General features: G+C 36.9%; 3 protein-coding genes across 8 annotated transcripts; 2 read left to right on the top strand and 1 right to left on the bottom strand.

Annotated features, from left to right (window-relative positions):
- Positions 1-1,740: 1,740 nt before the first annotated feature.
- Positions 1,741-9,704, top strand: LOC121234235 (mitochondrial substrate carrier family protein E). Of its 5 annotated transcripts, none has more exons than XM_041130108.1 (10): positions 1,741-1,944; positions 2,649-2,764; positions 3,007-3,064; positions 3,333-3,482; positions 4,222-4,432; positions 5,174-5,207; positions 7,722-7,733; positions 8,748-8,868; positions 8,982-9,054; positions 9,289-9,704. In XM_041130108.1, the coding sequence occupies exons 1-10, from the start codon at positions 1,875-1,877 to the stop codon at positions 9,521-9,523; spliced, it is 1,080 nt and encodes a 359-aa protein (XP_040986042.1). In that variant the 5' UTR covers positions 1,741-1,874; the 3' UTR covers positions 9,524-9,704. The 5 variants fall into 5 exon arrangements, with proteins under 5 accessions (XP_040986042.1, XP_040986040.1, XP_040986041.1 ...); XM_041130106.1 differs by having other exon boundaries at positions 3,001-3,064; XM_041130107.1 differs by having other exon boundaries at positions 1,749-1,944; positions 2,621-2,764; positions 3,001-3,064.
- Positions 9,705-11,616: 1,912 nt separating this feature from the next.
- On the top strand, positions 11,617-14,823 carry LOC121234221 (DNAJ protein JJJ1 homolog). The gene is made up of 3 exons (XM_041130081.1): positions 11,617-13,312; positions 14,026-14,084; positions 14,219-14,823. The coding sequence occupies exons 1-3, from the start codon at positions 11,624-11,626 to the stop codon at positions 14,274-14,276; spliced, it is 1,806 nt and encodes a 601-aa protein (XP_040986015.1). The 5' UTR covers positions 11,617-11,623; the 3' UTR covers positions 14,277-14,823.
- Positions 14,824-18,878: 4,055 nt separating this feature from the next.
- On the bottom strand, positions 18,879-26,179 carry LOC121234219 (histone deacetylase 5). Of its 2 annotated transcripts, none has more exons than XM_041130078.1 (14): positions 25,830-26,178; positions 25,537-25,738; positions 25,199-25,345; positions 24,941-25,053; positions 23,945-24,156; positions 22,715-22,779; positions 22,287-22,457; positions 21,998-22,084; positions 20,896-21,016; positions 20,692-20,810; positions 19,978-20,171; positions 19,615-19,744; positions 19,309-19,373; positions 18,879-19,176 (listed from the first exon to the last, which is right to left on the bottom strand). In XM_041130078.1, exons 1-14 carry the CDS (start codon positions 26,009-26,011, stop codon positions 19,011-19,013), a joined length of 1,974 nt encoding a protein of 657 aa, XP_040986012.1. In that variant the 5' UTR covers positions 26,012-26,178; the 3' UTR covers positions 18,879-19,010. The 2 variants fall into 2 exon arrangements, with proteins under 2 accessions (XP_040986012.1, XP_040986013.1); XM_041130079.1 differs by having other exon boundaries at positions 19,048-19,176; positions 19,595-19,744; positions 25,830-26,179.
- Between the last annotated feature and the right edge of the window lie 367 nt (positions 26,180-26,546).

Genomic DNA, 26,546 nt, shown 5'->3' with positions numbered 1-26,546 from the left:
GTTTGCAAATCTAGATTTTCCCTCTCAGGCCTGCAAGCTACATAAGTCTATCTATGGCCTTAAACAAGCCCCTAGGGCTTGGTTCTCTAAATTGAGTAACAAGTTGCTGTCTATTGGTTTCCATGCTTCAAAATCTGACCCTTCATTGTTTATATTTCGAAATTCCAACGATTCTGTCTTTATGTTAATTTATGTATATGACATAATTTTGACTGGCTCGAGTACTCTACTTATTTCTCAAATTCTTACTTCTCTGCGTGCATCATTTCCCGTAAAAAATTTAGGATCTTTACATTATTTTTTAGGTATAGAGGTACTTCGAAATGCTCAAGGCTTATTTTTGTCCCATACCAAGTATATCACTGACTCACTTAAGCGTACAAACAATTCCAAGTCAGTCTCCACTCCCATGACCACTACATCCAAACTCACAGCCTTAGAAGGATCCTCAGCTTTATCGCAACATTGTAGGGAGCTTGCAATATCTTTCTTTCACAAAACCAGATATTTCATTTGCTGTAAATGAGGTCTGCCAATACATGCACAATCCTAGAATCCCTCATTGGCAAGCTGTTAAAAGAATTCTTTGTTATTTACGTCTTACCTCTCATTTTGGTTTACATTTTTCTGTCTCATATACCTTTTGGCCTCGTTTGTTTTAGTAGACGAGATGGAATGAGTTGAGCTAAAAATTAGAAATTGAATAAAATATTTTTAGAACATATTATTTTAATATTATTTTTTATTTTGAAATTTGAAAAAATTGAATTGTTTATTTTATTTTATGTGAGAATTTTAAAAAAATTGTAATGATTATCTCTCTGCCTTTTCTGATGCTGACTGGGCCGGGTGTCCTGACGATTGCAAATCTACTGGTGGATTATGTGTGTATTTTGGTTCTCACTTGGTATATTGGGACCCTAAAAAGCAACCTACGGTTGCTAGATCATCCATCGAAGTTGAGTGCAAAGCGGTGGCCAATACTACCTGTGAGTTACTATGGCTACAGTCATTACTTAGTGTGCTGGGAATTTTTTTATCCAATCCTCCGACACCATGGTGTGACAATCTCGGTGTAACTTACCTGTCAATGAATCCAGTCCTTCATTCTCGAACAAAGCATGTCGAACTTGATTATCACTTTGTTCGAGAGAGAGTTTCTGCGAAAGCACTCAAAGTGTCAATTTCAAGCAAAGATCAACTAGCCGACATCTTTACAAAACCTCTCTCCACTATGCGTTTCAATTTTCTTCAATCAAGTCTCACCATCTCTCCGGTGCCGCTTGACTCGCAGGAGGCTATTAAGGCACCTAATTCTCCAGCGGCAACTACTGCAATAGAGTGCTCCAGGAATGTGAGCAACACTCCAATATTCTAACAGATTTCAAAAGGAATCTCTCAAGCACAAATAAGGATATGCCATCTGTCTAGTGTCTAGAAGGTTCTCTTATAACCAATTGAGTAATTGTACACCGTTTGATCAAATTGTAATCAGATTATCCTCTTTGGAATACTTGTATAAATATAGATAGGAAATGCAATGTAAGTGTACTATTGAGTTACAGAAATAGAAATACGAATGAAAGAATTCTTTCTTCATTCATACTTTTATTCAAACACTTGGTGTGTTGGTTTTTAGCACTCTGCCATAAATTTAATATGCCTTATGCCTTTATTTGATTTTAAAAAAACTTACGTATATATTGCTCAGATAATTTTTAAAAAACTCGTAAAATCAAAGCCAGCAACAGGATTTTAAGGAAATGGAGACCAAACGACGACGTTTCCATTTTTCTATATATATCTAAAATAGATTGAGAGCTCAACTCTACGTAATATTCCAATCGAACTAAGCGCACCCTCTTGGCTGTTCCATGGCGGTTCAGGGCACAACTCTGAGGGATGTGGAAGCTTCAAGCAACACAGCTAGCAGTCCGTTCTTTGGTAAGCTTCACGAACTCGCTATTACCTGGGAAGAACATTATTTGGAACTTCTTGAGGTTTTTATTGTTTGATACAGTCGATCAGTTTTTATGCACTCTTTGTGAAGAGTAATGCTATGCAGTCGTGTGGAGTGAGCAAGCGTACCGTGCAGTCGTTTTGAAAAAAAGGGAGGTTTATTATTAAAAAAATATTATTTTTTTCATGTGGTCCATCACTTTTTTCAAAGTAATTGGTACACTCACACTGTAATTATCATTTTTCTTTCAAGAAAAGTAAGTTGAGGGAAATATATGTTGTTTTGCTTGCTTTTTTCTTTTTAGTTGTATGGAATGTATGTATGTAGTTTTTTATTTCTCAAATCATGAGCAGCTCCTAAAAGAGGAGATTGGGTGATATCTTAGTATATTTTGTATAGGAATGATGGCTTTCCTCTATGATGTGTAATTAAGAAACTTTGTAGGTAAAAAACTACACGAGCAGCACAAGATACTGTGTAGCTATGCTGCATAAAGAGGACATCGCTAAGTTTATTTAGAATTGTGTAAGCCAATGCTCTTGGATTGAATCTCTTCTCGGGTTGAACTGGGAAAAAGAAAAATGGCTCTACTGATGCTGCAATAGTTTCTTCTTAAAGCTATGTTGACGTGCATACCGGATTTGTTTAATAAAACAATAGGAAGTGGTGATTTTATCTTGTGATGTAGTATGGAGGGAGTTCGTATGGGGAGCTGTTGCTGGGGCTTTTGGAGAAGGAATGATGCATCCAGTTGACACAATAAAGACACGGATTCAAAGTCAAGCTATCATTAGTGGAAGTCAGGTATAGCCACAAACCATTACGTTGTTATCTTTCCTTTTTCATGGCCTCCAAAAGGAAACACACTGATTTTATCATTATGGTTAATCTATAAGATTTTTTAAATTTCAGTAGAAATATTTTTATGTGAATTCTAAGAAAGCCGACATTACATCATCTCATCTTATTGTCACTTGCTAAAGCCATTTCATTTGCATGGGAATGCCTTGGTTCCGGTTCCTGGCACTTTATGTTCTTAGTTTCAGAACCAAAAGAACATACTACAAATGGTACGAGCCCTCTGGGTTGCAGATGGATTAAAAGGTAAAAGTACTTAGTTTTCAATTAGTTTCCTGTTTTGTGTATTACATCAGAGTTTCATGTATTACATATTTATTCACAATTTTTGAATCTCTCTGCATACATGAAATGATTTTTTTTTACGATGAGTAGGGAATAAAGTATCATATTAATGTGTGATTATGCATCTTTCCAATGACTTGGACTTAAACTATGGGAGTCAATTGTTTCCCAGTTTGAAACTAATGCATTTACAAAGTATGTCGTTTGTCTATACTAATAATTCTTGTAGGCTTTTATAGAGGTATAACTCCTGGAATTACTGGGTCTCTTGCAACTGGGGCAACATACTTCGGTATCATAGAGTCTACCAAAAAGTGGATTGAAGAGTCACATCCTGGCCTTAGCGGCCACTTGGCACATTTCATTGCTGGAGCTGCTGGTAAGCTGTTTGGTGCTCCAAGAATCTTTGTCCCACTTTGATTTCTAATGCGGCAATTTGAGTTTTTGCAACAAGAATCAGTTTTCTGATTTTGCTCTAAAGTTAATATCTCCGAATCATGGGAAGATTATTGTTAGATGGTATTTTTAACCCATCTCAGATTACAGTAGTGACTTTGCAGGATAGAACCTTTCAAATTAACCTTTTTTTTTTTTTTTTCACAAGCGAGAACCTTTGGAATTAATAGGCTTTAGAAAGGCAATTCAGCTTTCTGATTTGGCTCTAAAGTTAATGTCTCTTAATTCTTGAACTTAGATTTAAGTCTTTTAGCGTCAAAATATACAATATAAGCCATGCATTGTCATCAATAGTAGAGCAACTCCCATGCTTTTCCTGCCTAGAGATTGTTTGACCTGCTGTTCTTGATTAAGGTTAATTTGTTTTTCTATCTTTTCTCCTTTATCTTCTCATCAGTCCCTTTGCTGCATCTAAGCAAAGTTAATGCAAGGCTTTTCCTTGTTGGATGTAATTCCTTATGCTCCAGCATTGTGTTAATAGATGGAAAATGTGTTCTCTCCTCTGTTGTACTTGTACGCCCTTCTTTCAATTGTCAAATACTTCTTCTTTTTTCCTTGCATTAGATTTCTCTTTTAGTGTGCGGAAACTTGAATATTTGTGCACTCAGCAGCCACTTGTGCATCAGAGGGCTGATAATTTCTTTCTTGTTTGTTCATTGCAGGAGATACACTTGGTTCTTTTGTTTATGTTCCTTGTGAAGTGATAAAGCAACGCATGCAGGTTCAAGGCACAATAACATCTTGGAGTTCTGTTTCCATGAAAGATAGCATCTCTTTTAAGCCTGGTATGCAAATGTATGGTTATTATACAGGAATCTTCCAGGCTGGCTGTTCAATATGGAAGGAGCAGGGGCTAAAGGGACTATATGCAGGGTATCTGTCAGAATCTACCCTCTCTATTGCATTGAATAGTACGATCTTTCGTTTTATAAATACTAACCGGTTTGTAGACCCCTCTCTCCCACACATAGTGGCATTAGAAAATTTGTATTTAGGACTTTTACCACAAATAATGATCTTGTGAATCATGGTCAGGCAAAGATCTCTGTGGTTAGTATCATCTAAACAAGCTAATTGATGCTGGAATGATGCGATCTAGTTTTCATCATGAGCCAAAACCCACCATGCACTCACAGACTTTATATCTATTTGCTCCATTTGTATGTTAGAATCACAAGCTTTCATTTGGTAGAAAACATGGCATAAAGTGGAAGCAACTCTCACTAAACATCCATTTTTGTTTGTTTATGAAGTTTGGCGTTTAGATTAATACCACATCATTCTAGCGCTATCGTCAAAATAGTAATATCCTACTGCTGGTTTAGCTCCTCATGTTGCTAACATTTATCGTGAAATATATTTTTTATAATTAAAATAGAATTTTATTAGGAATTAATACAAAAGGGGAAAACATAAAATCCTCCTAACAAATTACAACCAAAAATTGAGAAAAGCAATCAATTTCAAGGAAGATTGCAATGGTTGCTGCATACACGGTGTAAATTTCTCTCTCTCTCTCTCTCTCTCTCTCTCTCCACCCCCCCCCCCCCCCCAAAAAAAAAAAAAAAAAATCTGTCCATTGTATAATTTTCTGTTGTGGTGGTGCTCTGACAGGTACTGGTCTACACTTGCAAGGGATGTGCCTTTTGCCGGTGTAACACCCCTTTCCCGTAGGCTAGGAGTGCCACGTATTTTTCATAAAAATAAACCGGTAATAGATCCCATAATTTCATAATTTAAAAAAAAACTGAACTTTTATTATGCGGAAAAATGTCTAATAAAACTGTCTTCCAAAACATTAAATGAAATAAACTGAAATAAATTCATGTCATAAAAACATGTTTATTTTAGAAAGTCTGAACTAAAAAAAAATAAATAAATAAATGCTCCTTCTACTCCTGGCCTGCCTGCTCGTAATCATTATCTTCACCTGGGTGGTTAAAAACATAAAAACAAACTAAAATGAGTCGATGACTCAGTAAGAAATCTATCACAACGTAAACGTAATAAACATAAGATTTTCATAACAACTTTCATGCTGAGCTTAAAAGAAATTCATGACTGTTCATGCTGATGCTTATGCTATGTATGACTGTTTTAACTGAATTAACAAACTGATCTGACTGATTTAACTGATTTATCTGACTGGCCAACACACTTAACCCTGTGTGCAAGGTTGTGCACCGGCCCCACATCCCGCGGCCGCAAGGGGAGCCGCTGATAGTATTCTGACATACTATGGTGGACCACGACTGAGTTCGTGGCTTGCACATCCACCCTGAACTGAACTGCATTGGTACCATGCATCTGAATGGCCATCTTATTAACTGATCTGATATTATCTTACACTTGAATTTAAGATGGCTTACGTGTCTTATACACATGAGATGCATGACATACTACATACATAATCATAAATTCTGAATTTTAAACATGATGCGGAATGACATGGTCGTATGCTAAGCTAGATGACATGCTTGCATATGACATGAACGGTTCACAAATAATGGCTATCAAAGAACTGGCTTGAATAATACATACATATAAGCTAAATGTGATGACCTAATTTATGATCAAATTTACTTACCTCGATGCGTTTCTTCTTGAATAATACTTCGTAACTTGAGACCTATATTCAATAAATAACTATCACTAAATTGTTTGGAAATAAATAAATACTAATATCTTACTTAACTAAATTCAAAATTCTAAAATATAGTCAAACCAATATTTGTTTAACACTAAAAATCAGTAATTCATAGTATTTAAATTACTTAAAATACTAATTTATAATTTAGTAGAAATACTCGAGCTATTTTAAAATAATTCACAAAAAAACTTAAATTCTTAAACTAAGTTTCATTTCTCAACATAATTATTAGATCTTATAAGGAACTTAACAAATTCCACTAAATTCTTAACATAGAAATTTTATTAAAATCTTACTAAATTGACGAAGGAAATTTAATTCAAATATTAGACTTAACATTATTCTTTAAAAAAACATATTTCTAATTCTTTAAACATTTTTATAAAAAAATGAACCTTTAATTAACTACATTTATTTAATAACTCAACTAGTAATATTAAACTCAATAAATTTCACTAAAATAATTATTGAAATAAAATAAGATCATATTCAATTGAACATTATTATAGTCTGTAAAAAGGGTTAAAATCTCTGGCCCATAAAATAAAACTATATTACATGAGCCCAACAAACAATGAGCTCAACACTCGAGCAAGGCCTAAGGCCCAAAACCCATTAAAAGAACTCACGGGTTCAACAAAACCCGAAACCCATTGCTTAAACCCGAGAAACAGAGAGTTGAGAGCGAGGGAGAGGGTCTGCGATGGTGGCTCACCGAGGGAGGGCTGAGGCGATGGCGACGCTGGCGGCTGGGAGTGACCGGCGGCGCGACTGAGGGTTCCTATGGTGGTCGGCGCCGAGTGAGAGAAAGAGAGAGAGAGTTAGCCGAGAACTACCGAAATCAAAATCAAGGCTGCGGCGGTCGAGATCTTACCGGAATGGAGTGGGTGTGCTGGGGCTGAGCTGGTCGGCAGTTTCTGGTTCCACGGGTAGTGCTTTGATGTCCTATGGTGGTCGGCGGCGGTTGGAAGAATCTAGGGCTTAAACGGCAGTGTTTTGGTACTCTGGGTGTTTCAGAAACAGATGCTAAGGGGTGGCTCACGAGATACTCCTCTCGTATGAGGTAAGTGATATTTATAATGGTAGGTGATAGAGAATTAGAGAAACCCTAGAAGAGCATAGACGTGCATGAGTAGAGGAATACACGGCAATAGAGTTGGTGTTCCACTAGGACGTTAGCAAAACAAACAAAATCACCGAGAGAAACACACGGGTTGGGTGGTTTGAAGTTTTCAAACAGAGGCTAACAATGTGATGAGGTTCGGTGACTAGAACAAAAATTTAAACTTTGAATTTCAAAACAAAACCGTAGTAACAAAATCTGATACACTTAGAAATCCTTATTAAAACAAAACTCTAACAAATCATAAATCGCAACTATAATAGAAAATATAAAGATAAAGTACATATAAATTCTGATAAAACTATAATCATAAAAATATAAATTCTAAAAATATAAATTTACTAGAAAAATTTACTTACATACCCTAAAATCAAAACTGGTATGTCACAGCCGGTCTGATGGTATGCATATTTATTTTATTTGGTTTTAAGGTTTTTTGCTTTTGTGTTGGTTTCCTGTTACATTTCACGTACTAATCAGTGGTTAGTAAATATTCTCTCTTATCCAATCTTGTTGATATATTAATAAAACTTCTAATTCTAGAACAGGGATGGGATCTGCAGGTTCTGCCCAGGTTGATAAGTTCTTTAAAACACACTCTCATTGAATAGGTTAGACCCACAATGACTGCCAATTAGGAATTCTGGTTTTGAAAATTTTCAAAATAATGGACTTAGGGATCCAGGTAGGGAAAGCAGAAGCTAGGATTTCTATGGAGGATTGAATGATGGTTCACTCCTTGGGAGGATAAGAAAGATAGACAGTAGCAATTGACGGCTCTGAAATGTTCATTCGTGTCCTTGTTAATTAATCACTACTGTGGAGTTCTTTTAAGATTCTTGACTTGATAATTCTTGGAGAATTGCTTAGTATTGTTAATGAGTACTAAAAATAAAAGAAATTATCATAATGAAAGCTTAAAGCTCAGAGAAATCCCTTAAAAATAGTTATTTGTCTAATTGTTTGTTTTCCCTAATCTTGTTTCTCTGTTTGTTAGTTTATGTGGAGGCATAATAGTAACCCTGGCCTCTCTTAAACTCATCTCAGGCTTTCTTGGTTAACCCTTATTTGGAAACCTAAGGCAGTGATGGTTACAGCTGAAACATTAGCAAACAAGATTTAATGGTTGGAGTTAGCATTTAAAATTTTTAATCTTCTCAATGGCACATTTCTATGTATCAATTTATCTTCTATTTATTTTGCCAACAAGGAACGAAATCATTGTTGATCATTGATGTTTCATTGGGCAAATGATTTTATTTACATAGTAATTATGTCTAGTTTGTTATTATCCCACCCATAATTCCAAGTAAGCCAGTCCATGGGCATATATAATGGCAAAGCTGGCCCTTCTTGCGTGTATTTTTTTGCCCTCTTTTGGATTGGGGTTTTGGTTTGAGGCTTGCACTTGGCAGGTTATGTCTTATGAAGCCTTGAAAGATGTCAGAGAGTATGGAAAGCAACGATGGATACCCAATCCAAAATACCATGTTAATAGTTCACTGGAGGGACTTTTATTAGGAGGGTTAGCTGGTGGTATGTGCCTTCCATGAACTACAACCTAATTGGTGCAGTGTTAAATCTTTTAAATTGAAGTCGGCAACCTATCTTGCCTGAACAGAAATTTACAGTTTTTACAAATTTTACAGGTTTTAGTGCTTATCTCACCACTCCCCTGGATGTCATCAAAACAAGGTTGCAAGTTCAAGGATCGACTGCTAGGTACCTGAGTTTTGGTGGATTGATTGCCTCTTGGGATGCAAAAAATCAAATCGATATATTTTCCACTTTTATCTTGTTTAGGAAGGAAAACCTTCTTGGTCTTAGCATGGTTTATTTGCCTTGGATTTTACATTGATGCCTGAAAGTAGTCAATGTTTCTTCTTTCTGATAAAATGGAAGTTAGAAGGATAGTGACTACGAGTTTTTTTTCCTAATATTCTTTTCAACTCTTAGGTACAATGGCTGGTTTGATGCGATTCGGACCGTGTGGATGACTGAAGGCATAAAGGGAATGTTCAGGGGTAGTGTTCCCAGGATTGCATGGTATATACCAGCTTCTGCCCTAACCTTCATGGCTGTTGAATTTCTCAGAGACCACTTTAATGATGGACAAAACAACGATAACTCGCAAAAAGTAGCAAACTTATCAATAGACAAAAACGGATCTTATTTACAAAAAGTGGTCTAGCAAATTACATTGAATTACATTTTTCCTACCATATCTCTTTCTTAGAAGAACTCTTCTATCATAACAATTTACAGACTCTTTGTAATTGAATTGCATTGGTTAAGGCAATTGTAACATGGTATCAAAATATCGAGTTCATCAAACTCACCATTGGTCGATTTGAAGTAACTGAATTTTGAGATGTTCTTGTCTCTTTGAACATGCTTACATCTTGTTTCTACAATATGTTGTGTATGAGTTCGGATTGGTGCAATACAGGATCATTCCCAAGAGGGGTAACTCAATTCTCACCCATTCAATCAGACAATTCACCAAAAACATTCCATTGAACTCCTTGACCCAATCTATTCCTCTTCACCATCCCCAATGAAGATGATTTAGATCGCAGTCTTTACTAACAACCATGGAACCTAAAAGGCAAAATCCTGATTCTCAAGACATAGCTCCCTCACCCTTTGTTAGAAAGTTCACTATTAGTATTTGTTTAAGCACACTAAAGAAAAGGGCAATATAACAATTATTTATACAATGGTGAATTGGTGTATAGATCTATGGGGTTTGCACATTTTACAGAGGTATTATGTAATGACGGATTCGAGATAGTTACTCTCCAAAAGTTGTGTAATGAAGTAGAGAATGAAAGTCGAGACTCGAGAGAGAAGAGAGAGTTCAGTAACATGAATCAATTTTCAGTTGAGGACTTTCCCAACAACTGTCTTTATTTATACTCAATGTTTAACAACATCAACTAACACTTCAGTAAGCAAAACGACCTTGTTACATTTAATAAGAAGAAAACATATTAAACGACAACGTTCCATTAAAGAGATGACCAATTAAGTCTGTATCAACACGACGTCGTTCCAAGCTTTCCTCTTCGCGTATAACTGCTAGCAACAAGTAACAACCTTTCCCTTTCCGTCTTCAAGCACAACACAACAGCCTCAACAACATAGCAGCTTGCCCATTTCAATCTTCCCACTCCAGCACCACAATCCTTCTACTCCACACCTTCTTAACCCATAACATAGTAATCCCTTAGATTAGGGTTATATTTCAAAATGACCACTCCGTCAAAACTTCGTTACAAATGTTCATTTTATGCACTTTTTATTTTTATTTCTAAAATTTAACTCTTTCTTTTATTTTATTTTTACGTGTTTTTATTTTTAATTTAGTTGATTTTTTTAAAATTTTCTATTTATTTATTTTTCTTAGATTTTTAATATTTATGTTGTTGTGGCATATTGGCTGTAGATTTTTAATTTTTTTTTTTTTTTTTGAGTAGATTGACAGAGAGATTATTTTAACTTGCGCAACCCCAAGATTGATGGATAGTGGTATATTAACAAAGCAATATAAAGATTAATGGATAATGGATAATGGCACATTAACAAAGTGAATGATTGTGTGAATTGCATAATTAGTTTAAAAATGAGGTGTTATTGCAATCATGTTCTCTAGATTTAATTTCATAGTTTATGACATGATCCTGTTTGCTTTTTTAATTAGATTCTTAGGTTTAAACTCAACTTGTACATTTCTATTCATATCAATTGAGAACTTTTCTCTCCAAACAAAACAAAAAAAATTAAGAATAAAAATTATATCGTTTTTTAATTTAATTAAGAGTAATTTTATATATAATTGTGAAGTTCGCGGCGTAATCGATTTGAAAAATAGTGAGATTCATATTTAAAAATAATAATTTTTTTCATGTGAATATTATATTTTATTCACTTTTTTTAAAATAATTATGTGACGATTGCATAATTCATAATTATAAATATATTTTATCTTTAAGCAAAATACAAAAAATTACATTATCGAACAGTATTTGAATTAAAAATTGGTTTTGTAATAACTCGGCCCGACAGAAGCCCCAAGACTAAAAAATCCCTAGCCCAGCCCGTCTGCAGGAGAAAGAAGAGAAGAAAAATTCAAACACCTCTCGACCGCCGCCGGCCCTTACACACCAAGGTATTGCACGGTCACCTAGAATACGAATACCGCTGCCCTCTTCCAAACCTATTTAATGTAAAAAACCATGAGAGCTCGGGCTTTGGGTTAGATCGGAAAAGATTATCGAGAAAATCGGGCATGGCATCGGAGAAACGGTGCCACTATGAGGTTCTTGGCCTGAGCCGCGACTGCGCTGCCGAAGAAATTCGCTCCGCATATAAGAAGCTGGCTCTCCAGCGCCATCCGGACAAGCTCGTCCAGTCCGGCTTCTCCCAGGCCGAAGCCACCGCTCGGTTCCAAGAGCTGGCACACGCCTACGAGGTCCTCTCCGACCCCAAAGAGCGTGCCTGGTACGATTCCCACCGCTCCCAGATTCTCTTCTCCGATCCCAGTTCAACCACCGACTCCGCCGTCCCAGACCTCTTCTCCTTCTTCTCCAGCACCGCCTTTTCCGGCTACTCCAACACCGGTCGTGGGTTCTACAAGGTCTACTCGGATCTTTTTGGTAAAGTCTATGCCAACGAGATCGATTTCGCCAGGAAATTGGGTTTGGGGCTGGACTCGGTCCGCGAAGCTCCTGTCATGGGGAATCTGGAGAGTCCGTACGCGCAGGTGACTGCGTTCTACAACTACTGGCTAGGGTTTTCCACGGTGATGGATTTTTGCTGGGTGGACCAGTACGATGTGATGGCCGGCCCGAACAGGAAGTCAAGGAGGGTGATGGAGGAGGAGAACAATAAGCTGAGGAAGAAGGCGAGGAGGGAGTACAACGATACCGTGCGTGGGCTGGCGGAGTTCGTGAAGAAGAGGGACAAGAGGGTGATCGATATGGCGATGAAGAAGAATCTGGAGATGGTGAGGAAGAAGGAGGAAGAGAGGGAGAGGAAGAGAGCGTTGGAGAGGGAGAGATTGGAGAAGCTTAGGGATTACGTGGAGCCAGAGTGGGCGAGGGCAGAAGAGGAGGGTAACGGAGAGGAGGGAGTAGAGGAATTGCACGAAGAGGATGAGGAGAGTAAAAGGAGGGAAGGAAAAGAGTTTTATTGTGTGGTATGTGGGAAGAAGTTCAAGAGTGAGAAGCAATGGAAGAACCACGAGCAGTCGAAGAAACATAAGGAGAAGGTTGCTGAGTTTCGGGATTCGCTTGCTGATGATGAAGAAGGATTAGAAGAGGATAACTTGGAAGAAGAATTGGGAAAGGTAGAAGAAGAAAGACTCGAGGCCGAGGAAGACAAAGAAAGAGTTGTAGAGGAGATGGGAGAGCGAATTAGAGATGGTTTGGAGATTGGGACAGAGGAGGAGAATGGAGCTGAATCCCATGAAGTGGAGGAAGAGGATGAGGTTGGAGCAGGTGGGTTTGCTGATGGTGATGATGATGAAATGGGTGTGCTTGAAGCAATGGTGGCTGGGCATAAGGGTAGGAAAAATGTGGGTTCTCAGCAAGAGGTGAAGGAGTCGGGGAGTGAGATTCGAGTTGAGAATGATGAGAGTGATGGTGTTGGGTTTATGGAATACGATATCAGGAAGAGCACAAGAAGGAATCGTGGTGGTAGGAAAGACAGGAGTAAAATGAATGGTGAAGAAGCGGAGATGGATCCAACCCGACAGATCAGTAGACAGAAGGAAGAAAGTAATGGACATGATGGCTCAAACTTGGAAGAATCCTCTGCTCATTCTTTTGCTGAAAATGAGAGTAATGGTAATCGGGAAGGGGATGATCAATCAGCTAGAACTAAAAAGACTTCATCCCAACCTGTTAATAAAAAAGGCCCAGGGAAGAAAGACACAATTGCCCAACCAAAGAACTCATCCAAGCAAAAGAAAGCTAAGGTATTATGCTTCATGAAGTTTCTTCTTTGCCACATTATTTATTTTCAACGTTGTGCTTGAATTTGCTGTGATTAAATTCAATTGGCTCGTTGAATTGAAAACCTGAAACTTACTTGCTGTGCTTAATTTTCCAGTCTCACTATTTGTATGTCTTTTTTCAAGAATTTATATTTTGCTAAGTCTGTTGCTTTCTATCAAGTAAGTGCACAAGTCTGTATCCATAATTCAAGTAGTCATAATGGATTGTGACTATTGTTTTGGGATGTTTGCATGGTCTTCGATCCTCAGTGCACAACTCTACATTATGAAAATCAAATGCAAAGAGTGGAAAAAGATGAGGGGAAAATGGAAAGTACACGGGACGTATTCAAAGACAGCACCTAGTTAAGAAATAAAAATAGAAACAAGGAAGTCATAAAAGCTCAGTCCATTGAAATCTATAGCTAGCGTCCAAAGGAAAAAAGTGTTGAAAAAAGGCTTTTAAGTTTCTCCACTGTCCTTTCCCAATCTTCAAAATACGGACCATTTCTTTCCTTCCAAATGCACCCCAAAAGACCTATTGGAGCCATCTTCCACCCAACTACAATTTGTCAATTGCCATATTTAGCTCTTGTTTCCGTCATCTTTATATTTAATGGGTCTTCCTTGTCATTATTAATGTTGGTCACTCTTTGCTTTCTTTCTAATATGTGATGATCTCTCTCCCTAATCAGGCAACATCAAAGAATTCTAGCAATGTATGTGACACATGCGGAGAGGAGTTTGGATCGAGGTAATTTATGTTTATTTATGTCTATTCTTTACCTTTGTCTTTCCTAGTAGATCTGCAACCTGCATCTGTAGTGTTTCCTGTCATTTGCCTATCTAGATTTTCATTATTTTGAGGATGTTATTTTATTCTTCCAGGAATAAATTACACATGCATTTGGGTGACACTGGCCACGCATCACTGAAACATCGATGAGGAAAAAAGATTGCAGAATATTTACAGAATGCGAGTAAATTATCATCCAGCAGAGGAACATTGATCAGCCTCAATTGGTTATTCTTTTAAGAGTAATTTTACATATAATCGTGAAGTGCATAAATGCCGCGTAATCGCTTTAAAAAAGAGTGGGGTTCACTGTTAAAAAATTAATTTTTTTCATGTGAGTCCCATGTTTTATTCATTTTTTCTAAAGCGATTACGCGGCAGTTACACAATTCATGATTACAAATATCTTTTCTCTTGTTTTAATTCTTTATTTTTGTCATTTACAAAGCTAAATTACAAGGAATTGTCGGCAAGGGTATCTTAATGTAACACCCCATTCACGTAGGATAGAGATATTACCAACATTTAAAACATAATGCCCGGTAGAGAGATTCATATCCTGAATTACCTCATTTATTGAAATTCATCAAAACGTTAAAACTGAACTGAACATGATTGTTTTGAAAACTGAACGAAATATAAAGAAACATAACTAATCCTATGCATGACATAAAAGAAATCTAATTCTGGTGATAAAATCACTTATTCATTCCTAAGTCTTGGTACTAGATCTACTCCTGGCCATTCCGCTCTTCATCATCATAGACATCATCTGCGAGAATCAAACATGGAAGAAACAAGAAACACACAAAAATAATGAGTTGAATACTCAGTAAGTAGTACATCGTATCGTAAAATATAGTCATTACCTAACATACAATTCATCTCTAGGATACCCTTACGAACGTGCATAGAACTTCATGGATTTCAATCAAATACGTAACATGATCTTCTGGAAGACTTTGCATACATATATTATCACAGATTTACATGGCACACATTTTCATTATTAACATAAGCGGAAGCATATATAATCAAAACATGTCATTGTGAATGCATAACGTCCTAGTTATCTTGTATTAACATGGAGTGAAACACGCTTGAGTCCGTGTTTCACTTAACTTGCATCACATGGAGTGAAACACGCTTGAGTCCGTGTATCACTTAACTTGCATAACTTGGAGTGAAACACGCTTGAGTCTGTGTTTCACTTAACTTGCATAACATGGAGTGAAACACGCTTGAGTCCGTGTTTCACTAAACTTGCATAACATGGAGTGAAACACGCTTGAGTCCGTGTTTCACTAAACTTGCATATCATGAAGTGAAACACGCTTGAGTCCGTGTTTCCCTAAACTTGTGGTTAACCACGCTTGAGTCCGTGGTACCGTTACATTTCTTATCTTTCTTAATGCATGGGATTTGCTTCATGAACATCTCTAACATGGCATAATCTTGTACATGGTACAGCGTAACATGACATGGCATGGCATATTCTTGTACATGACATATTCTTGTATGATTTAGCATGGCATATCTTTGTACATGGCATATTCTCGTATGATTTAGCATGGCATAGTATAACGTGATATTACATAACATGCTATGAATGTTTAAGACGATCCAAGGCATACATGATCCAGGTATTACTTGAACATGGCATACATGGTTTAAGTATTACACAAACATGGCATATATATAATCTAAGCATTTCATGGACATGGCTTGCATAATCTGACTATTACATGGCATACTTGACTTTGAACTACTACTTCAACATTTCATGTCTTTCATGTGAATTTAGTAACATTAAATCAATCAACAATAAATTCATTCACTCAAGTATAATCTCATATTTTATCAAGATTGAAAAGTAAACTAACCTTGACTTGCCTCTTAGTGTAGCGTAGTTAACAATCATAAGCACATCACATTTTTTTTTTTATACATAATAATAATATTCACAATACGCATTTATTAATATGATCATACTATTTACCTCTTAGCGCTGCTTCCTGATTTCCAACTTGTAGCGCGTTACCTAAACGAGATTCTAGACGTTAATAACTTCCTAGCAAAACGTGTCGTAATACTCTACGTAATTAAATACGTATAAGGAATTTAACTACTAATAGACTCCAACGAATGCTTTGAAATCCTTTAAAAATCTTTTATAAAACTTGTGTCTAAATGTTGATAATTGTTCAATTAGATAAAGCCCATGTAAAGGTAATGTATTTCTGAAAAATATACTATCCTTTTTTTTTTAAAATTGTAAACCAGTTTCTGTCGACCCAGAGATTAACCACTTAAAGAAAATACTATCTGACTGACTTAAGGCCCCAAGAAGTCGAGGCTCAGGGAATTACATCCTCACGGTCAAAAGGCATGCATGGAATTACCGAATTAAAAAGGCTTCTTGGGAACTGAAGCACACGGAATAAAACAAGAAGAAAGAAGGAAAAGAAATAAAAAGAAATAAAAGAAAGAAAAAGAAAAGAAACGAGAAAGAAACGAAAATAAAACAAAAGAAGCAGACGTAAAAACAGAGGCTTACGGGAGAGAGAGGGCTGCGCGATGCTCACCGAGGGAGAGCAGAGTGCGTCGACGGCTCTAGGTGGCTAGAAGCGACCGGTGTCGAGACTGGGGGGTCCCTATGGTGGTGCGACACCGAGAGAGGGAGTGAGAGAGAAACAGTGAGAGTTTAGAGAGATATGGGTTTGAAACTCAAACAACCGAAAAGGAGGGAGGTGGCGTGCGGCGGCAGGGGCTTACCTGAGGGGGTGGGTTCGACAGGGTTGAGTTGGCCGGCGTTTTCTGGCGCCGTGGGTAGGGCTCCGACGTCCCGAGGTGGACGACGATGGTTGGGCAGAGGTAAGGTTTAAGCGGGAGTGTTGTTTCTCTTGATATAACACTGTGTGAATCACAGAGGCTTGAGGGTCTTTTTATAGGCGATGGGAGGAAGCGACGTGGAGAGATTGGTTGAATTTTGAAATTGCCTAAACTTTAGGAACCTATTCTCACGTGGATACCGTTTCTGAGAGAGTTTGAAAGGTTTGACTTGGAGTTGCTCAAACTCTGGAAACCGAAACTAGCATGGGGACTAAGTGGATAGAATATTCGAAGTTTTTAAAAGGAATGGAATCACTAAATCGATCTATCTATTATCACAAAAAAAAAATCTAAAATAAATAAATAAATATAAAGAAATTAAAATACCAATAAATGAATAAGTAAAATACTAGTTTTACACTCTAAATTTAGACCCGTATGTTACACTTAATGTCGCATATCATAGTTTGTCGGAGGATTATGTGGATTAGAAAGGGTATGCCATGTATCAAGGAATGATTTCTGTTGTAAAGCATTTTGATTGATGGCGTCTTTGAAATTCAAGGATGTCCTGCACCATTTATGACACTTTCTCGTCGCTCATATGACTGTTACGTGTTGCAGATATGCATTGCAAAAGTGTAATGATACTAGGAGGATTTGAGCACCTTTTTTATTTCTAAACAAGATACGCTTCATTTAAAAATCACCAAAAACCATTGTCATAGATAATTCATTACAATAACTTATAAAATTATGGGAGGGTCTTTCCCACTATAGAAATCTAAAAGGTATGGTAGAATGAGATTGTGGGGTATGCATCCTGTCAAATTCTTAGACGCTGTCTACTGCACAATAGAATGAGCGCATCGATTCAATTGAGTCTTTGTTTCCCAGCTGTCAAAGTGTTGTAAAGTATTTTTGATGTCTTTCACTATGGGTTGAATGATCCAGTCTGAGCATTTGTCAGGATCATGTACTGCTTGCATTACTACAAGGGAGTCACCTGCAATGACAAGTTTTTTGACATGCCTGGTTTTTGCTTCTTCAATTCCAATATACATTGCAGTAGCCTCTCCCTGGTTTGCATTTTGACTTCCAATATGCATTTTGTGTATTCTGTGCCTGAGGTAGTAGAAAAAAGCCTCGGAGTAGGACTGACTTGCAATTATGTTATCCCAATTCGATCTGACACACACAATTTAAACCCGAAACCCGACATGTAGAGGCGACAATTTTTGTCAGTCCTCCAACTTTGATACAAGCCCAATATGAAATCAGTAGTCTAGAGTTGAGGGATTTCACTCATTTAATTAAATCAATCCAATTAAGACTAACTCGGATTGTCGAACATTACTTCTCAGACATTTGGCTCCTGGTAGTGGGGGAAAAACATTACGAAGGTTTCTACGTCAAACGCATATATGTTTAAAAGACCAAGAAGTAGTGGGGGAAGATCACCCTCTCAAATGAACTTATATTGCCATGGATACTGCGGCAAATCTCTACCAATATGACGGGCTAACCTGGATTTGGGTCATGCCCGATGCTACAAAATTGTATACGCATTTCACTTGGTTTGCGATTGTGATGCACAAGTTTGATTGACCAACAGGGGCACCAACTCGTTCATACTTCCATCGGGCTAGAAACAGAGTTAAGAGGAAATTCACTAGTTATATGAGATCTAATGCAAATCTCTGCCAAACGACACAAATTGGCATTGAGTACTAAAAATGGGTGAAAGAGAGAGAAGCTAACGAAACTGGATCTCCTAATATAAAGTGGAGGTATGGCTTTAGGAGAGAGAGAGAGAGTAGTGGGTGATGAATTTTGTCACTTGATTTCTCTCTCACACAAAGGATTGCCAAAATAGTATGAGAACCCAATTGAATATGAACTCTCTGAACAAATACTGTAGAAGCCTGCAATCGAATATTTCTTAACAAGATTGCATTCAAATATATACATGTACATTACTTGCCCTTAATGCTCCCATTCGGTTGACTTTGTCTGTCTACAACGAGAAAGAGATACAGAGAGACGCTGCAATCACAATGGTTTAGTAGAAGCTTCTTGTATGTACGCCATGGCTTCCTCTTCTGAAAGCAGCCCTCCTCCCACCAGGCCCTTTATCAAGGTGGCTGCATATGCTTTGCACGGTCCCCGCAAGGGAAGCTCCCTCGATTTGAAGCTCATCACATCCAAATGCGAGCATCTGCATTAAGCATCCATTCAGGATTACAACAAACAATTAATATACAAATTATACAGAGGTAAAAAAAAAAAAATGAGATGTTGAATAGTTGCAAACAAGGGTTTAATGAGGGAAGTATTCTTTGGTGCTCACGTCATAGTCAGTATTGGAAAGTTGTCCTCATTTCCCAAGTAAACGACATTTCGATACCAACCCCTCTGCACAAATATTAAGCAGTTTCCACAGAGTAAGGCAAAGCAAGAATAAATTTATGATGATAACTAGCTACAACTACTTTTTTCTCTCTTATTTTATAGATTAATTACAACTAATTAAACCTATATGGGATTGAATCCATGGCCTCACATTCTTCTATCCTGTTGTGAGACACATGTTTTACATCCAACGGGTCTAATCTCATCAATAAATAGATCCAGACCTTGACCATAAAGGGCATACCGGGAGAGCGTCTAGGAATTTGGGCTCTTTGCTTGTGATAGATGTTAAAGCAGCCAAATCAAACAAAGGAGAAGTCATGTCATGACTTGAAACGTTCTCCTGAGCCAAAACGTCATTGAACTGCTCCAGCCTGTAAGAGAAGACATATAATAAGACAAAAAAAAAAAAAAAAAAAAAAAAAAAAAAAAAAAAAAAAAAGAAGCTCTCGGTGGATGTCTAAAACTGACAGTTCAATTTCAAAGAGCCATAATCAAATAGGAGATATTTGCTAAAACGACTAAAATTTCTTACTGATAAAAAAGAGTGCCATAATTTCTTATCTTAAAAATAAAAAGAGAGCCATAAGACAATAAAATATTGTACGTGATTCTATAGAGGCACAAGTAAGCTTTATCCTGGCTTTTGCTTTCAGGATCTAGGAAAGCAACCCCTCCAGGACCCCATGAGCTTGAAGAGTCACGGCCAAAGAACAAACGATAAGGGTAAGACTTCCATACAATCTCCTTTGGTGGAGTTCTATCCATTGAACCAGAACATGGCTTTTGCATCCCTTCCACCTTAAAGTCATTTCACAAACGTTAAAAATAAGAGAGTATGGTGCAGTAAAACACAAGATATAAAATCAGCTTCACAAAACTTTATAAATTGCAATTGTCATCCAACAGCATGCCAAAGCACAGTTTTATTATGTTGTTGGGGTACTCTAAATTTAACATCGAATCATGTAGACAAACACATCGACATACTTTCCCCACAAGGAAGCTAAGGTTTCCACAACTAACACAAAGCATGTATACTTCTAACAACAGATGGCAAAAACAAGAAAATCAAAACCTAAAAGACATGGGAGTGAGGTAAATATTAGCACAGACTAGTTGCCTTTTCCTTTTCCTGAGACCCTATCAAGCAGCGGAAAAAGAAGGGAGAGGGAAATGTACCACATTAGTGGACTCATTTCCTAGAATAAACTTGTGATAACACATACTAAAACCTGATTACAATTACTGAACCTCATATGTTTCCAGATATCTTTAAAGTCAATATCACAGGAGTTTTTTTGGAATATTGTAATCATACCTGTCCACCTTCAATATAGCACAAGAATCTTGGTTTCCACATATTTGATCCAAAAGTAGCGTACCAGATGTCAATCTTTGAAAGCTCCGATCGCCAGGGGTTAGGAGTGGCAACTTTATCTGCACTCAGTTTGGAACTCATCATATCAAATGAAAGAGACCAAGAAAATCAATACCTCACAGGAACTTTTGACTCTCTCTTTACCCTGACCATCTTCATCAACTTTCAGCTTCGACAGGGGCTGAATAACCTCCTCAAGATCTTTCAATCTTTGAGTGCCATTGTCATCCTCCACTTCCGAATCAGAGCTCGAGAACAGAATGTTCTAAAGGAGAAAACAATTGTCTTAATATACTAAGTTAGAGAACGAGATTATTTTCCATGCAAAACCAGTAAAGAGTTAAAGCCCCAAGGGAGGGTGGCACAAGCTACCAGGCACCACATTTCATAAAGCAGAGGTTACTAATCCACTCTCCCATTCCCACACTCGGGAAACTCATGAGGTCACTTGTTTACTCCCCTCTCCCTAGGGGGCATTCACGAAGAAGGAAAAAAAGTTTACCCCACGAAGGAAAAATCAAGCATAGATCTTCACTCCAGAAGCTAAAATATAGCATCCATTACTAAGGCTAGGCACGCATACACAAGGAAGAGAACAATTAACTGAGTAGCATTATTACAGTTGATTTGTATCTCTTTCAACAACTGATCTCTCAAAACACTTTTAGGGCCCTATTTCTGAACTGCGAGGGTGTTTTCTGAAATTAATATCAGGGATCTTGGTATAAATAGTATATTAATAATTTTCATAATCTGAGGGAAAAAATGCATGCATACATTTATGCATATTTGTAACATAATATAATTTTTTGTGCTTATGGTTAAAGACTTACGGGTTGAGTGAATTAAGTTTTGTATGATACTGAATAATTCTTATTTTGTGAAATTGCACTTCTTTTTTAATATGATAATTCCTTTTGAATGTACTAACAATATATCAAACATAATAGTATACAAACTTTCTTGTTTAAACCACTCAAAAATCTGCTTTTAAAGTGATTACGATAATCCCTACTATAAGATAGATACATATCTTCTCTACATTACTTACATTTCTTTCTTCAGAAGCTATGCAAAAGAGAACATTTGATGAATTATCATGCTTTTCAGTCATATTCTACCTCAAAAATTCACTACTTTCCAAGTAAACGTAGTAAAATGGAACCAACCACACGTTATATTCACTGTTGCAAGTTTGATGAAACAGAAGTTAAATTATGTCCACAACTAAAAAGAGAAGCATTACAGGAACAGAAGCTGCGGTTTGACTAATTAGATTGGCTGGTAATTTATCTGCAAGTGTTGGCCAGAAGTCACTTAACTCATGGCGCACCTGTAAAACAGATTATATCTGCCTCAGTTAAAAAAAAAAATTCAGATACATATGCCACGTTTAAAAAGTAAAAGAAAAAAAACAGGGAAATTGATACAGGAGAGGTTTGGATATCTTAGCATAAAACTTAGAAACAAATAAGTCCTCATCCCTAACTCCCCTAAAAATGAAGTAAGAAAAGAAGTGCCTGGCATCATTTTACCGCTTGTATTACACGCCACGTGGACTCAAACGGGTAGGCCTCTGATGATCCAGCAATAGGTTTGTCTTCTAGCAAAACTTCCACACATGCAAGTGCTGAATTTGCTATAGAGTCAAGATTGTATCCTCCTTCTAATGCCAATACAATCTTACCTTGGGCAAAACTCATCAGCTGAAAAATAAATAAAACGAAGAATATAGACAAACTCAAAACACAGAGACAAAAAACACAAAAAATATTCCTCTAATCGCCAAGGATTCTGCTATAGTATTTGCTAAAAAATATAAACTGAACAGAATTAACGGTATAACTTGGTTGAACAGTTAATCATGCAATTTATGCTAACAGCAATATGTATCTTCATTCACTAAAAGTAAAATTATCATGACACAAATGTAGAGATAAGATCAAATTGGATATTCACTAACCTTTTTCAACATAGCCGAGTAACCGTAGGGTGTGACACGACAACCCCCTAGAGGATCACCAAGAGCTGTTCCAAGCAATGAATTCGAAGAGACTTATTCCCAGAAATTAAAAACAAACACTACAAGCACTCTGTGAGTCATCATACACAGAAAACCAATTCTCTATTGCAAAAGTGAAAACAAAAAAGAAATTTAACCACAGTAAATGCATAGAAAACAATAATTAACAATTACATGTAATTTATAAAAAGAATGTCAGCATACTGGCAAGATAGAATTTTATTTTTATTTATGATAAGTACGATAGAATAGAATCCTATTGTTCTCAAAAGTTCTGAAGAGAACACTCCTAAAGACCTCTTTTCCTCTTGTCCATGAGAAAGAAAGTGCAGGTGGAGCCTAAGCTTGGGCCAAGACTCATGCTCAACTGCATGGTCTCACCATTACGCCCTTCCAACTAAATTTGGTTTAATTGAACAGGCCATCCTCAAATGACATAATTGAATATAACAACTCAATCAAGAAAATCAGGATAAATGAAATACAGCACAATTAGAAATTGAAAATTCAAATGTTGTTCTGTTGTGTAAGTTACTGCAATTATGTTCATGCCAAGGAACATAGGATCATGCATTCCATGAAGTTCAGTGGCTACTTGTATGCTAGGTAATTATAATAATGATTGTGTCATGGATATAGTCATCAGTTTTATCTCCCGTTCTCAAACAATGATAATCAAAGTAATTTTTACCTTGATAATTTTCCTTTTGGCATGAACTGAGGTCAATATACTTTCTGATCACCTAGAGTAATCTCTAACTTTCACTACATTTGTAATTGTTTCACAGTATTATAACAGGGCAGGCATTTAACAACCTGATCCACAAATTATTGTTAGTTTCATCCTTTCATCTTCACTGTATTTAATGAGTGAAACTAAATCTTTTATTCGATAAACATCCGAAGGCTTCATGGAATGAAGTTAATTTCTTTACAACGTTGAACATCTTCAATATGTAAGTTGATTCTACATTCCGGTTGAGTTAGTAGTTAATGATGATTGTACACATTTTATTAGATGCATGATACTAATACTTGGGGTACCACCAAGGCTATTTAGGTCATTACCATGACATTTGTCAGAAGTGCATGAAATAGTAAAGACAGACTGAATGTCTACAAATGTTAAAGCAGGAAAATTGGGAGGAATCAAAGTTAAAACTACCAAACCTGCATCAAATCCTGCAGAGATTATAATTATGTCGGGATTAAATTCTTTGGAAACAGGAATTAATATATGGTCCCAAACTGCAAGATAATCGGCATCTCCACATCGACCATTCTCCCAAGGGACATTAATGTTATATCCTGCACCTGGACCTTCTCCAATCATTGTATAGAAACCATCATCATTAGCTGGATAAAAACTCCCAAATTCATGCCTGTATGGAAGGATAGCTATATATAAGTCTCCATGAATAGGAACTGCCGATAGTAACACAACGTCAAGAAATTCAGTTTCAGTATTAAATCTCCAATGATAACCCCTAGGGGTTGGCTCAAGTGCTAAAGGCCTTGGGCTTGGGGTATGCTCCCCCCAGGTCTAAGGTGCAAATCCCCCTGGGTGCAAACAATCTCTAGGGGCCATTGGACTGGAGAATTTTCCCTTGAATTACCTGAGGTGCACTTGCGGGAAACTCCTTGCCGAGGGCTAGTGCACCCCTGGGATTAGTCGGGACCCTGTTCCTAGACACCCGGGGCCAATAAAAAAAATATTAAATATCCAATGAAAAAGGTTTAAAGCTGAAAAAATAACTAAGCTAAAACTTGTTAATGTATCATGAGTCCTTGACAAGCATGAGAACCTACTTTATGTCAAATAAAAAATTCTTTAAGAAAAACAATTTAATGAATACCGTACCAAAGCTTGTTTCGATAAGTGAAGGTTTTTATAAGTAACCACACAAAAACTTTTTTTTATTGGTACCAGGTGTCTGAGAACAAAGTCCTGACTAATCCCAGGGATGTAAAGGCCCTTGGCAAGGATTTTCCCGCAAGTGCACATCGGGTAGTTCAAAAAAAAGTTCCTCCAATCCGATGGCCCTTAGAAATTGTTTGAACCCAAGAGGAACCACACAAAAACTTGTACATACTAATATATTGATCAGCTGAGATGATGAAGAAAGAAAAGATCTATCAACTCAAATAGTCAAATGTACAACAAACCTGTGTACAGAGAAGAATAAAACACGAGGATCCTTCCAGAACATCTTTTGAGTGCCATTACCATGATGTACATCCCAGTCAACAATCAGAATTTTGTTAATACCCAGCTCTGGCTGTCATATTTAAAGCAATAGACAAGCAGTGAGGTGACAACCTAGCGGACGGAGCAAAAGAAATATGAATTCAAAACTTTCTCTCTTTCGATCATTTTAAAAATGAACATTTTTAACTTCTGAATTAGGAGAAATTGGTCCTCACTCTATAGTTCAAAAGAAAACTTGCAGCGACAGCCACATTGTTGAAGAGACAAAATCCCATGGCTTCATCGTGTTCGGCATGATGTCCCGGGGGCCTAACAATCGCAAAAGCAGAACTCAATTCTCCTTGGGCAACTTTCTCCGCAACCTATTTAACCGAGACACTAAACAGCCTGATTAACACGTTTAACGCTGAACATAATCGTATAATCGCCAACTTCTCCAGTATGAATAAATTTGAAGTGCTAAAAAGAAAGATAAAACGAAGAAAAAGAAAAGACAATTCCAAAACAAGTGTTAAAAATTGTATAAGGGTAAAAATTTGAATAATAAGAGCACCTCAATAACAGAGCCGGCAGCAAGAAAAGCAGATTCGGAGGAGCCCTCGTTGAAATAAATGGAATTAAATTTGGAAGCAATCCTATTTCTTCGGGAATTGAACTGTTTGGAGCTAATATCTCTGACCAAGTCTACGTGTTTCTTGGAGTGAACAGACAAAACGTATTTGTCTTCTGCCTCTTTGGCATCCAAAACCACGCATCTGAAAGAGGAAGAAACAGCAGCTAAACTAATTAAACAAATAAATGAAATTAAAGAAGAAAAAAAGACGAGGAAGAAGAATTCGGATTCACCTCTGGGGAATGCGAGAGGATTGGAGTTTGTTCCAAATAGCACGAATCCGATTAGGGTTTTCGGGATGGTAATCGTCGTCGGGTGTATGATGCGCACACATTCGATCGTCGTAGAGTAGTCCTACCCGTTTCTTCTGGAGGTCACTACTACTAGTGGTTCGGCTGCCAGTGGGGATCTCCATTGGCCGTGGTGTGGTGTGCCCCAGGAAGGAGAGAGAGATAGAGCAGCCAAATCAAAATGCTGTGGAGTGAAGGTGCCGTAAAGCTACTGGTTTCCCTTCCCAGTAGTGTGGAAAAAGTAGCTCAATGGCCGGCTCTGGCTGCCAGCCACTCTTTCCTACACGTTTACTTGCACTAATTATTAACAATGAATAGTTTAAGTATACAATATCAAAAATTCTACTCATAATTCTCTTACACCACATATTATATATAATTTTTTATTTTTTCTTTTATCAAATATATAATATATAAATAATAAATAAAAAAAATTCAATTAATTTAGAAAAAATAAAAATAAAAAATAAAAAAAAATATGATATATATGAATGATAAATAAAAAAACTCTTACAATATTTTAGCTATGGGGTTATGCTACTTCTCGATGTAATTTATTAAAAATATATATGTTTAAAATAAAATAAAATAAAGTAAAACTGTTTGAAAATATAAAAAGAGAAAGATTAAAATCTTAAATTTTATCCATACCTTTTGTGT

The sequence above is a fragment of the Juglans microcarpa x Juglans regia genome, chromosome 6D, assembly GCF_004785595.1.
Source record: "Juglans microcarpa x Juglans regia isolate MS1-56 chromosome 6D, Jm3101_v1.0, whole genome shotgun sequence".
In the NCBI taxonomy this organism is placed as follows: domain Eukaryota; kingdom Viridiplantae; phylum Streptophyta; class Magnoliopsida; order Fagales; family Juglandaceae; genus Juglans; species Juglans microcarpa x Juglans regia.
This window is presented reverse-complemented; position numbering and strand designations above follow the sequence as displayed.

Excerpts from the sequence above, each read along its gene's own strand:
- LOC121234221 (XM_041130081.1), top strand. The coding sequence starts at position 11,624 with ATGGCATCGGAGAAACGGTGCCACTATGAGGTTCTTGGCCTGAGCCGC. Across the intron at positions 13,313-14,025 it reads CCAAGCAAAAGAAAGCTAAG|GCAACATCAAAGAATTCTAG; the intron begins GTATTATGCTTC and ends CTCCCTAATCAG. Across the intron at positions 14,085-14,218 it reads GGAGAGGAGTTTGGATCGAG|GAATAAATTACACATGCATT; the intron begins GTAATTTATGTT and ends TTATTCTTCCAG.
- LOC121234219 (XM_041130078.1), bottom strand. The coding sequence starts at position 26,011 with ATGGAGATCCCCACTGGCAGCCGAACCACTAGTAGTAGTGACCTCCAG. Across the intron at positions 25,739-25,829 it reads TCCTCTCGCATTCCCCAGAG|ATGCGTGGTTTTGGATGCCA; the intron begins GTGAATCCGAAT and ends TTCCTCTTTCAG. Across the intron at positions 19,745-19,977 it reads TTGTGCCTCTATAGAATCAC|GCTGGAGCAGTTCAATGACG; the intron begins GTACAATATTTT and ends CTTCTCTTACAG.
- LOC121234235 (XM_041130106.1), top strand. The coding sequence starts at position 1,875 with ATGGCGGTTCAGGGCACAACTCTGAGGGATGTGGAAGCTTCAAGCAAC. Across the intron at positions 8,869-8,981 it reads ATTAGGAGGGTTAGCTGGTG|GTTTTAGTGCTTATCTCACC; the intron begins GTATGTGCCTTC and ends CAAATTTTACAG. Across the intron at positions 9,055-9,288 it reads GTTCAAGGATCGACTGCTAG|GTACAATGGCTGGTTTGATG; the intron begins GTACCTGAGTTT and ends TTCAACTCTTAG.